Genomic DNA, 13129 nt, shown 5'->3' with positions numbered 1-13129 from the left:
AAATTTTTTGAGGATGTAACTAGGAAAATGGACAAGGGAGAGTCAGTGGATGTAGTGTACCTGGATTTTCAGAAAGCATTTGATAAGGTCCCACATAGGAGATTAGTGGGCAAAATTAGGGCACATGGTATTGGGGGTAGAGTGCTGAAAGGGATAGAAAATTGATTGGCAGACAGGAAACAAAGAGTAGGGATTAACGGGTCCCTTTCAGAATGGCAGGCAGTGACTAGTGGGGTACTGCAAGGCTCGGTGCTGGGACCGCAGCTATTTACAATAAACATCAATGATTTGGATGAAGGGATTAAAAGTAACATTGGCAAATTTGCAGATGACACAAAGCTGGGTGGCAGTGTGAACTGTGAGGAGGATGCTATGAGAATGCAGGGTGACTTGGACAGGTTGGGTGAGTGGGCAGATGCAGTTTAATGTGGATAAATGTGAGGTTCCAAAAACAGGAAGGCAGATTATAATCTGAATGGTGTCAAGTTGGGAAAAGTGGACGTACAATGGGATCTGGGGGTCCTTGTTCATCAGTCAATTAAACTAAGCATGCAGGTACAGCAGGTAGTGAAAAAATCTAATGGCCTTCATAACAAGAGGAGTTGAGTATAGGAGCAAAGAGGTCCTTCTGCAGTTGTACAGGGCCCTAGTGAGACCACACCTGGAGTATTGTGTGCAGTTTTGGTCTACAAATTTGAGGAAGGATATTCTTGCTATTGTGGGAGTGCAGCGTAGGTTCAAAAGGTTATTATTTCCAAAATAATAGCAAAATGCACTGATTTGTGATTTGGAAATCGCACATTCTTTATAGAATAGCACAGCAGTGATTCATACTTGTGAGCGCGTATAGACTTCAAACATTCCCATTTCTTCGCGTCCCACACACAGATGAGTCCGTCTTCTGCTCCGCTGAGTAAATGGGTATTCCCATAGAATTCCAAACAGGTTATCGTCCCTTTAAACAAGGAAGAGGAAAGTTAGTGTAATGCTGCGAGAGACAATACAATATACTGACACAATACAAGTGCTGGAGTAACTCAGCGGGTCAGGCAGTATCTCTGGAGAACATGGATAGGTGACGTTTCACAGAGTGCATTCTAATGCATTCCTTCCTCTAAACATAAAAACATAGAAAATAGGTGCAGGAGGAGGCCATTCGGCCCTTCGAGCCAGCACCGCCATTCATTGTGATGATGGCTGATCGTCCCCAATCAATAACCCGTGCCTGCCTTCTCCCCATATCCCTTCATTCCACTAGCCCCTAGAGCTCTATCTAACTCTCTCTTAAATCCATCCAGTGACTTGGCCTCCACTGCCCTCTGTGGCAGGGAATTCTACAAATTCACAACTCTCTGGGTGAAAAAGTTTTTTCTCACCTCAGTCTTAAATGACCTCCCCTTTATTCTAAGACTGTGGCCCCTGGTTCTGGACTCGCCCAACATTGGGAACATTTTTCCTGTATCTAGCTTGTCCAGTCTTTTTATAATTTTATACGTTTCTTTAAGATATCCCCTCATCCTTCTAAACTTCAGTGAATACAAGCCTAGTCTTTCCTCATATGACAGTCCCGCCATCCCAAGGATCAATCTCGTGAACCTACGCTGCACTGCCTCTAGCTTCACAATTTGCAACTCTTCCATCCTATTGTATCACGCCTTCTGCTTTTTCATCTCTGGCCTTTGTCCAATCTTCTGTCTATCAAATAACCCTCACCTGTTCCAACCTATTAACTGGTCACACTTTGTCTTCCTCCTCCTCTCCTCCAGCTTTCTTACGGTAATAGCCGCTAGTAGGTACTCGGGGCTCTCATGGACATTTTTCAACATGTTGAAAAAACTTCACGAGTCTTCCCGAGCTTACCGCGTTTCCCCGAGTACCTGCCGTTAGCGTTACGAGCCGCTAAGAGACGTCCCGAGCTCCGACATACCTGCTACGTACATTCTACGTGCTTACCACGAGTTTGATTTTTTTTAAACTGGGGAGAGCTCTTGAATTAGCTCGTACAGTGGGACAGGGCCATTAGTCATTCTTCCAAAAACTACTGCCAAGTAGTATTTCCAAGAAACAACTGGTGACATCTTTCAGTGACTGTTTTCTTATCTTCGGAGGAGCGGTGATCTATGTACGTCAGTCCGGTCAACTGCCGTTCTGCAGCTTACTTATCCCAGGCTTATTCTGTTCGGTGGTCAGTCCAAGGACTGCAAGTTTCGCTCACGTCCACATGAGTCTACAGTATTTGTTATCAGTTATCCCCTATATGAGGCACCAGCAGTATTTCAGTTTTCAGCTACAGGAGTCAGCAGTATATTTCCTCTGTCAGTAGTTTTAAAGCTACATAAACATTTAAGCAAGAATACAGAAATGGCCAAGTATCCCATCATGCAAGGTAACCCTAGCTAATAGCAATTAACTCTTTCACCAGCCTGAAGAACATCACCTGTGGCTTTTCTCCAGAGATGCTGCCTGATCCACTGAGTTACACCAGGACTTTGCGTCTCGCTTTGTTATAAACCAGTATCTGTAGTTCTTTCTTCCTACAATCTAACCATAGTACCAGAAATAATGTTCTATTTGGCGACTTAATTTAATAGGTGGCACAGTGGCGCAGATGGCAGAGTGCTGCCTCACCAGAGTCATAGAGTGATACAGCGTGGAAACAGGCCCTACGGCCCACCTTGCCTACACGGGCCAACAATGTCCACTCAATCCATCTGGAGGACATCGCAGCTTCCGGTATATGTTGTTAATACACGAAACGCGTACTTTCCTACCTGGTAAAAACCGCCAAAGTTGTGAATTTTTTGGGAAATTGTGGAAGTCGGGTTAACCGTGATAGACATCTATCCTACTTCAGAATTCCAAAAGTGAAGCGAAATGAAGGTAAAGAGAAGCGAGAGCTGAAGGGACAACAACAGCTAAAGTGCTTGGCGAACATTGGCCGTGCAGATATCGAAATTGAAAATATTGGGAATTATCGCGTTTGCTCACTGCATTTCATCAACAGTAAGGCATTATTTGTGTTTTTTCTTGATTCCTTTGGTATCTAAAAAGTCTCAGAAGTGGTAAATCTGGCTGTAAAATTTTTAAATCGCCCATGGTTCTGAAGTGGGTTTTTACATGCAAAATGAAAACGCTTCTGAAGCTAAATTTATCATTAAAAAAATCTCCAGACTTATGATTGGTGTGTGGAAGTCTATCATTATGCTATTGAGATGTATATTTTGGCAAATAATAAAATGTCCTGACAGCTTAAACACCCACTCCCTTTCATTAGGATATTGTCAATTTGCTGAGGTTGATTATGTCCAATTAACAGCTAACAATTATGCCATTCCTTGGCTTAGAAACATAGAAATTAGGTGCAGGAGTAGGCCATTCGGCCCTTCGAGCCTGCACCGCCATTCAATATGATCATGGCTGATCATCCAACTCAGTATCCTGTACCTGCCTTCTCTCCATACCCCCTGATCCCTTTAGCCACAAGGGCCACATCTAACTCCCTCTTAAATATAGCCAATGAACTGGCCTCAACTACCTTCTGTGGCAGAGAGTTCCAGAGACTCACCACTCTCTGTGTGAAAAATGCTTGCATCCGAGTAAAATGTAATTCAAAACCCACGTATGGTTTGCGATTTTTTTTCATGATAAATTTTGCTTCAGAGCCGTTTTCTTTTTGTATGTAAAAACCAACTTGAGAACCATGGGCGATTTTAAAATTTTACAGCCAGAGTGATCACTTCTGAAACTTTTTAGACGCCATAGGAATCAAGAGAAAACAGTGAACAAACGGCCAATGTTCGCCAAGCACTTTAGCTGTTGTTGTCCCTTCAGCTCTCGATTCTATCTATCGTCATTTCTCCTCACTTTTGGAATTCTGAAGGAGGATGAATGTCTCTCATGCTTATCCTGATTTCCATAATTATTTACAGTGCAAAAATTGAACATTTCGGCGGCTTTTAACGGGCCCGCTACGCTGGAAACAATGGTCAGTGCCTACCTGCAGTTCATCGCGTGTACTCCAGTTGGCGTAGCGTAGCAACAGTACGGGTCATGGGTCGTGACCCGATTGCCGTGCAACCTCCCTATATTCCTCTAAACCTGTCCTGTCCATGTACCTGTCTAATTGTTTCTTAAATGTCACAATAGTCCCAGCCTCAACTACCTCCTCTGGCAGCTTATTCCATACACACTCCACCCTTTGTTTAAAAAAAAATCCCCAACGGGTTCCCCTTCACCATATACCTATGTTCCTCGATTCCCCTACTCTGGGCAAGAGTCTCTGTACATCTACCCGATCTATTCCTCTCATGATTTTATACACCTCGACCAGATCATCCCTCATCCTCCTGCGCTCCAAGGAATAGAGACCCAGCCTGCCCAACCTCTCCCTATAGCTCACACCCTCTAGTCCTGGCAATAACCTTGTAAATCTTCTCAGTACCCTTTCCAGCTTGACAACGTCTTTCCTATAACATGGTGCCCAGAACTAAACACAGAACTAACGAACTGTGTCCCCTCCCCATACATCATGCACCAACACATCTAACCTCGCCCATACTTTGACAGCTAGGCACCTGTTAAAGCAAAGTCACTGTTCGGTCTGAATATCTGTTTTTATTTCAATTTTTAGGCCTATTTTAGATATGTTAATTTTAATTTTAAAGCTATATGTTTTTATTCTGTTTTTATTAACTGCAGACGGGAACTGATTGAGAAACAAATTTTTGTTTCTTCTGTGTATGTAAGTACTCAGTTAAAATGACATTAAAGTAAATACTGGTACTGAATACTCTAAAATGAGGCCTCACTGACGTCTTGTATAACTGCAACATGACCTCCCAACTTCCATGCTCAATCCGCTAACTTCGTTTAGTTTTAGTTTTTTAGCTAAAACATCCAGCGCGGAAACAGGCCCTTCGGCCCACCGAATCCGCGCTGACCAGCGATCCCCCCGCACACTAACACTACCCTACGCACATTAGGGACAATTTACATTTATACCAAGCCAATTAACCTACAAACCGGTCGGTACGCCTTTGGGGTGCGGGAGGAAACCGAAGATCCCGGAGAAAACCCACGCAGGTCACAGGGAGAACGTGCAGACCCCATACAGACAGCACCAGTAGTCTGGAATGAACCCGGGTCTCTCGTGCTGTGAGGCAGCAGCTCTACCCACTGCTCCACACGTGCTGCTCTGATGAAGGTCAGTGAGCCAAAAAGCAAAGAGTCCTGAATTTGATCCTGAATGCAACAATTCAAACTTACCATTATGGTGCAACAATGATCCTTGATCAATTTTCTTCTTCATGTCGTACAGATGGATGGTTTCGTCTTTACTGCCTGTTGCCACATACCGATCATTTACGGCCACAACAGTTATGGAGGCAGTGTGAGCGTGATGGGTGAAGTCTGCCTCTGGATCCCAACTCTACAGGGAGACACAGCACAGCCGCAGTCAACACATTATAGCACAGAATCAGGGCTCTCACTTAACTTTTTTTTCCCTGTTGCCAGCCGGGCAACCTCGGCAGCTTTTTAAGTTGGCAAATGACAGTTTAGGTGGTCATTTAAGACGGCTTGCATGACGCGTGCGATAATGTGCTCGGAAGAAGTGCGTAGTTACCAGTCGGAATTATGTTCAATGAAGCATTCATATTATTTCTGCTTCAAATAAAGTCGCAAACTAAACATATTCACCAATCAAGACATGATATATACCACAATGACATGCAGCAAAATTACAATACAGTATCTCATTTCTTGCATCATCACGTTGCAAAGAATGCAGTTCCTATTATCTCTTTCCATTTCCAAACAAAAATCTGGTTGGATTATTCAGCGTATGATCAACCTCGGTGAGACCAAGTGCAGGCTTGGCGATTGCTTCGCACACACCTCCACCCAGTTTGCAATAACCAACCTGATCTCCCGGTGGCTCAGCACTTCAACTCCACTTCCCATTCCGAATCCGACCTTTCTGTCCCGGGCCTCCTCCATGGCAAGAGTGAGGCCCACCGCAAATTGGAGGAACAGCACGTCATATTTCGCTTGGGTAGTTTACACCCCAGCAGTATGAACATTGGCCTCTCCAATTTCAGGTAGTCCTTGCTTTCTCCCCCCTTCCCCTCCCATTCCCAGCTCTCCCACAGCCTACTGTCTCCGCCTCTTCCTTCTTTTTCCCGCCCCCCCACCCCTCCCGACATCAGTCTGAAGAAGTGTCTCGACCCGAAACGTTGCCTATTCCTTCGCTCCATAGATGCTGCCTCACCCGTTGATTTTCTCCAGCTTTGTCTACCAACAGGATCCCACCACTGGCTACATCTTCCCATCTCCTCCCCTGTCGGCTTTCTGCAGAGACCACTCCCTCCGTAACTCCCTGGTCAATTTGTCCCTTCCCACCCAAACCACCCCCTCTCCTGGCACTTTCCCTTGCAACTGCAGGAAATGCTACACTTGTCGCTTTACCTCCCCCCCCTTGACTCCATCCAAGGACCCAAGCAGTCTTTCCACGTGTGGCAGAGGTTCACCTGCACCTCCTCATCTATTGCATCCGCTGCTCTAGGTGTCAGCTGCCCTACATCGGTGAGACCAAGCGCAGGCTTGGCGATCGCTTCGCCCAACACATCCGCTCGGTTCGCAATAACCAACCTGATATCCCGGTGGCTCAGCACTTCAACTTCCCCTCCCATTCCAAATCGACCTTTCTGTCCTGGGCCTCCTCCATGGCCAGAGTGGGACCACTGTAAATTGGAGGAGCAGCACCTCATATTTCGCTTGGGTAGTTTACACCCCAGCTGTATGAACATTGACTTCTCCAATTTCAGGTAGTTCCTGCTTTCTCCTCCGCTTCCCAGGTCTCCCTCAGCCCACTGTCTCCGCCTCTTTCTTTCTTCTTCCCGCCCCCGCCCCACCCCCACCCCCACCGCACCCTCACATCAGTCTGATGAAGGGTCTTGACCCGAAACGTCGCCTATTTCCTTTGCTCCATAGATGCTGCCTCACCTGCTGAGTTTCTCCAGCATTTTTGTCTACCCGTTCACACCAGTTCTGTTATGCCACTTTCCTCACCCACTCCCTGCACATTAGGGGCTATTTTACAGAGACAAGTTAACCTACAAAGCCAATGCGTCTTTGGGATGTGGGAGGAAACCCACACGCTGGCAGGGAGAATGTGCAATTTCAACACAGACAGTGCCCGAGAATAGGATCGAACGCAGATCTCTGGCATGCGAGGCAGCAAATCCATCTGTGCCACTATATTTTATTTTCCAACACAAAAAATTATGTTGATAACGTTGGTTTCTAAAAAAAAGAAACAATCCATTTTCAGTCATAAATCTCTAAGTGACGCTATGTCCCCCTTTACAGCTACTCTATGTTTTAATTCAGTTCAAGACTAAGGGGCAGTACATTGGCCATAAAGTTGCTGCTAAGTTGATCCTGAATATGGGTGCTGTCTGTATTGAGTTTTGTTTTCTCGTTTATAACATTGTTTACAGAGTACTATGTTTACATATTCTGTTGTGCTGATGCAAGTAAGGATTTCATTGTTCTAACTGGGACGTGAGAGAATAAAACACTCTTGACTCTTGAATTACGTAGCTAATGTGTGGGATAGAACTAGAGTACGGGTGATCGGTGGTCGGCGTGGACTCAGTGAGCCGAAGGGCCTGTTTCCATGCTGTATCTTTAAATTAAACTAAAAACACTAAAACCAGAGGAAATCTAAAGAAGGGTCTCTACCCGAAACGTCACCCAATTTATTCTATCCAGAGATGCTGGCTGCTCCATGGAGATCCCCCGCACAATTAAAGCATGGAATAGTCTTCACCCAATCTTAGGTACCCAACCAGACGCAACAAAATTTAAGGTAGCTCATTTTTCCCCAAGAACCCTTTTTTGCTTAAGTCCAAGTTAAGATTCAAGAGAGTTTTATTGTCATGTGTCCCAGATAGGACAATAAAATTCTTGCTTGCTGCAGCACAACAGAATATGTAAACATAATACAGAACAGGAGATAAAAGTTCAGTGTGTCTATATACCATATATATACACAATAAATAAACAGATAAAATGCAATAGGCTGTTATTTTTCAGAGTACGGAGTTTGATTGTGGTGGGTCCACTCCAGTTTAAATTCCATTTGGAATATTTTTGGAGGACGAAGAAACCAAGAAGCAAGAGTTACTCCAGGGAGTTACTCCAGCTCCAGGGAGTGATTCTGCGTTGGTTTTCAGCGGTCGCGGTGAGGCGGCGACCGGAGAGCAATGGCGGCCAGATCTCCCACAATGCAAAGGAAGGGAGAAAGTGGTCGACGCCGACCAGTTGACGTGGCAGTGCGTATGTGCAGCGCGGCACATGCACACAACCACGGCCGATGATGTGCTGGCCAAAGATCCTCGCTATAGGATCTGGCCGTGGTTGTGCGCATGTGCAGGGGGAGGATGTGCAGGCCGTGGCAGTGCGCATGTATAAGGCGGCCGGCCGTGCCAGCGGATGAGGAGCGAGCGGAGAGCGGAGCCCCGAGACCTGAGACCCGGATATGGATGGCGGGCGGAGACGGAGACGGAGAGTGACAGAGAGAGAGAGAGAGAGAGAGAGATAGAGAGGGGGCCCGCTCAGAATTAAACGATTGGTGTCCTGGGTGATTGCCAAGCTGGGCAAAATGGCTTGGCTTTCAGGTTGCCCGGCGGGACTGTAGGTTGCCATTGGTGACCGGGCAACCGCTAATTTCGAGCCCTGCAGATTAGTACAGCACAGGGTGGCACAGTGGCGCCGTGGTAGAGTTGCTGCCCCACAGCGCCAGAAACCCGGGTTCGATCCCGACTAAGGGTGCTGTCTGTACGGAGTTTATACATTCTACCCGTGACAGGAGGCAGGAAACATGTTCCCGATGATGGGAGAGTCCAGAACCAAGGGCCAGTTTAAGAATAAGGAGTAAGCCATTTAGAATGGAGACGAGCAAACACTTTTTCTCACAGAGAGTGGCGAGTCTGTGGAATTCTCTGCCTCAGAGAGCAGTGGAGGCCGGTTCTCTGGATACTTTCAAGAGAGAGCTAGATAGAGCTCTTAAAGATAGCGGAGTCAGGAGATATGGGGAGAAGGCAGGAACGGGGTTCTGATTGAGGATGATCAGCCATGATCATATGGAATGGTGGTGCTGGCTCGAAGGGCCGAATGGCCTACTCCTGCATCTGTTGTCTATTGACCTGCGCGGTTTCCTCCAACACTCCAAAGACGCAGTTTTGGGGGGGGGAGGGAGAGAGAGAGGAAGGGAGACACATTAAAGGGAGAGGTTGAGTAGTCTGAGATGCAACACCTTGGAACACAGGAGAATGAGGGGTGTATTTTATATAGAGGTGTACAAAATCATGAGAGGAATAGATCGGGTAGATGCACAGAGTCTTTCGCCCAGGGTATGGGAATCGAGGACCAGAGGACATAGGTTCAAGGTGAAGGGGGGGAGATTTAATAGGAATCCGAGAGGTAACCTTTTCACACAGAGGGTGGTGGGTGTATGGAACGAGCTGCCAGAGGAGGTAGTTGAGGCTGGGACTATCCCAACGTTAGACTGGTACATGGAAAGGACAGGTCGTCGGACTTACATCACCCCTGCCATCGGGCTGCCCGTAGCGGTGACTCCGGAGGGCTCAGGGAGGCCGCGACCATGGGTGAACATTAGAGGAGGATGACTGACTCTAGTGCCTTCCCTCACAGTGGGGAACTTTTGATTCTGCTGTGTGGGGATGTTTTATGTTGTAATGTCATTGCACAAATACTGAGTATGGGTACAACGAAATGCAGTTTTGCGTCAGTCCGTAGTAGTAGTGCATATAGAAATTTAAAAAAAAGAAGATACAGAATAATCAAAAATACAGAATAATTAAACAATGGGGACGGAGGGACCGGAGAAATCTATCGGCGGGACTCCGAGTTCAGCAATGTGATGGTATAATTGTAGAAGCTGTTCCTCATCCTGCTGGTACGAGACCTGAGGCTCCTGTACCGTCTCCCTGATGGGAGGAGGGCAAACGGTCCATGGTTGGGGTGGGAGGGGTCTTTAATGATCTTCCCAGCCCATCTCAGACACTGTTTTCGGTGGAGGGCATCCATGGCAGGGAGCGGGGCACCGATGATGTGCTGCACGGTTTTCACCACCCGTTGTAGTGCCTTCCTGTCCGCAACAGTGCAGCTGCTGTACCATACCGTGAAGCAGGTGGTCAGGATGCTCTCGATGGTACACCTGTAGAAGTTGGTCAGTATCTGGGGGGACAGGTGGGCTTTCTTGAGCCTCCTCAGGAAGTAAAGGCGCTGCTGTGTATGGTGATTACATTTCACTGTGCCAACTGGCACATGTGACAAATAAATGCATCTTGTATAAATGTATCTTGTATATGGACCCAGCGCAGGCAGGTGGGGACTCGTGTAGCTGGGACATGAGGGCTAGTATGGGCAGGTTGGGCCGAAGGGGCCCGTTTCCACTCTGTGAGTGCGCGACTCGGGGCCGGTATCTCTCTCACCTGCCGCCATTCCTGGAGCCGGTAGCCGAAGAGAACCTGCTGGTAGCAGCCGCCGACAACAACCAGCGGGCCCGCGCCTCCCGCCACCGCCGCCGCCATCACCACCCGCCCGCCCGCCGGATCATCATCACCCCGCGACACCCACACCACGGAGGCCCCACCCCCCTCACTAAAAAACTACAATCCCCGCCCGGCGCGCACCAGCGACGTCAACGTCTGTCTCAACCACCGCCAGCATCACCCCCCACCCCCTCAAAGAACACGCACGTCTTGTATTTGTGCACGGAGATGCACAAAAAAGCTGGAGAAACTCAGCGGGTGCAGCAGCATCTATGGAGCGAAGGAAATAGGCCGAAACCCTTCTTCAGACCAAAGATCCTATAGCAGAGCTTCAGACTGCTGTACCCGCTGAGTTTCTCCAGCTCTGAAGAAGGGTCTCGGCTCGAAACGTCGCCTATTTCCTTCGCTCCATAGATGCTGCTGCACCCGCTGAGTTTCTCCAGCATTTTTGTGTACCTTCGATTTTCCAGCATCTGCAGTTCCTTCTTAAACACTTTGTATTTGTGCACGTTGTGTACCTGTAATCATGTTATATTACCTTGTACATTGTGTCCAGATACATTGTGCGTGTTTTCTTTGGGGTGAGATGTTGCAGGCTGTGGTTGGGACACGCGCCAACGTCAGTGGTTCGCGCTGGACCGGGTTTGTAGTTCAAAGAAGGGTCCTCCCTGGAAAGAATGTGATTCACAAGTTACATTTATTGTCAAATACACCGATTGGTGCAGCTCACAAATGAAATAAAATGAACACAACACCAAAGATCCTATAGCGGAGCACAACACTATAGAATTTAACATAAACATCAAGGATCTGGGGATTCTAGTTGATAAAAGATTTAATGCAAGGAACTGGAGATTCTAGTTGATAAAAACGTGGAAAATCATATATACATTGTATATCTATATTATGTTATATACCTTGTACAATGTATATATCATTTTACACGTTTATGTCAACTAGAAGCTGCAGTTCTTTGCATTAAATCACATCCAATCCAGACTAGAACTACAAATCCAGGAAGGACCCAACCATTAGAACGCCAAACCCCCGGCCCGACGCGCACCATTGACGTCATCTCCCGCCCCGACCACCGCCTCCAACATCACATCTCACCCCCAGAGAGACACACACAATAGACCTGTCAATGTATTGTGTATGTTTCTGTATGTGTGTAGGAAGGAACTGCAGATGATGGTTTAAACCGAAGATAGACACAAAAAGCTGGAGTAACTCAGCGGGACAGGCAGCATCTGTGGATGGAAAGAATGGGTGACGTTTCTGGTAGAGACTTCTTCAGACAATGTATTTTTACACATTGTATAATATATATAATACAATAGAGATATATGTTTGCACAAAAATGCATATTGTAAACTAGAATCTGTAGTTCCTTACAATATATATATTTTTGTATTTTATGTCATCTGGAATCTGTAGTTCTTGCATTAAATAAATCACATCTCATCCAGGAAGGACCCAAACACTAGAACTACAAACCCGTCCGTCGCGCCCCGATGATGTCAGCGCCTGCCCCAACCACAGCCTCCGATATCACATCTCACCCCCCAAAGAAAACACGCACACAATGGGTATTTGTACACATTGTACAAGGTAAACATCATTAATATATTTATATACAGTGTACATAAACATTTTCACATATTTATCAACTAAAATCTGCAGTTCCTTGCATTAAATCACATCCAATCCAGGGAGGACCCTTCACGTTGGGGCGCGCACCACTGACGTCTGCGCCTGCCCCACCATCGCCAGCATCACACCTCATCCCAAAGAAACACTCACAATATATTTTTACTCATCGTTCTATTATATAACACAATATATACATTTCCACACACTGTACATAACATATGCTTTATATCTAAACATTTTAGATATATATTTACAACAAATACATAGTGGCTGCCCCACAACCGCCTGCAACACCACATCTCACCCCAAAGAAAATACACAATATGTATTTTTACACATTGTACAGTGCAATTATATAATACAATATACACATATTGTACATGGTATATGTTATATAGATATTGGTAGACTGTGTGTGTTTCCCCCACTAGAATCTGTAGTTAAAAATGCATTAAATCCTATCCATTCCAGGAAGGACCCAACCACTAGAACTACAAACCCTGTCCGGCGCGCACCACTGACGTCAGCGCCTGTCCCACCCACCGCCGGCATCACATCCCATCCCAAGGAAAACACACACACACACAATGTGTTTGTACACATTGTACAACGTATATAACACTATAAATATATTTACACTCTGTAAAATTATTTATACCTTTACACATTGTATTATTATATTATTTTGTATACCTGAACAATGTAATACAAAATATATAGATGTAACTTTACACATAAATACACACTGTGTCCTATTTTCAACTAGAATCTGTATGAAATCAAGTTCTTGGATTAAATCACATCTGTTGGTGGGATTGGGGGCCGTGTGGAGCAGCTAGAGTTGCTGCCTTTCATCGGGTTCGATCCTGACCTCGGGTGCTGTCTGTACAGAGTTT

The 13129-nt window shown here is 46.2% G+C and overlaps 1 protein-coding gene across 2 annotated transcripts in view; it reads right to left on the bottom strand.

Moving 5' to 3' along the window:
• pak1ip1 (PAK1 interacting protein 1) overlaps nt 1-11143 on the bottom strand; it is a 34781-nt gene extending 23638 nt beyond the window's left edge. The window contains exons 1-3 of one of the 2 annotated variants that reach the window (XM_033014927.1): nt 11119-11143; nt 5266-5428; nt 835-955 (exon numbers count right to left, since the gene is read on the bottom strand). In XM_033014927.1, coding sequence (XP_032870818.1) covers nt 835-955; nt 5266-5428; nt 11119-11142 — 308 coding nt within the window. In that variant the 5' untranslated portion in view covers nt 11143. Of the gene's footprint in view, nt 1-834; nt 956-5265; nt 5429-10520; nt 10649-11118 lie in introns of those variants that run through there. The other variant, XM_033014920.1, reaches the window with a different exon arrangement.
• Between the last annotated feature and the right edge of the window lie 1986 nt (nt 11144-13129).

Source organism: Amblyraja radiata, chromosome 2 (assembly GCF_010909765.2).
Source record: "Amblyraja radiata isolate CabotCenter1 chromosome 2, sAmbRad1.1.pri, whole genome shotgun sequence".
Taxonomy (NCBI): domain Eukaryota; kingdom Metazoa; phylum Chordata; class Chondrichthyes; order Rajiformes; family Rajidae; genus Amblyraja; species Amblyraja radiata.
The sequence above is the reverse complement of the archived record's forward strand: the minus strand, read 5'-3'. Positions and strand labels throughout refer to the sequence as shown.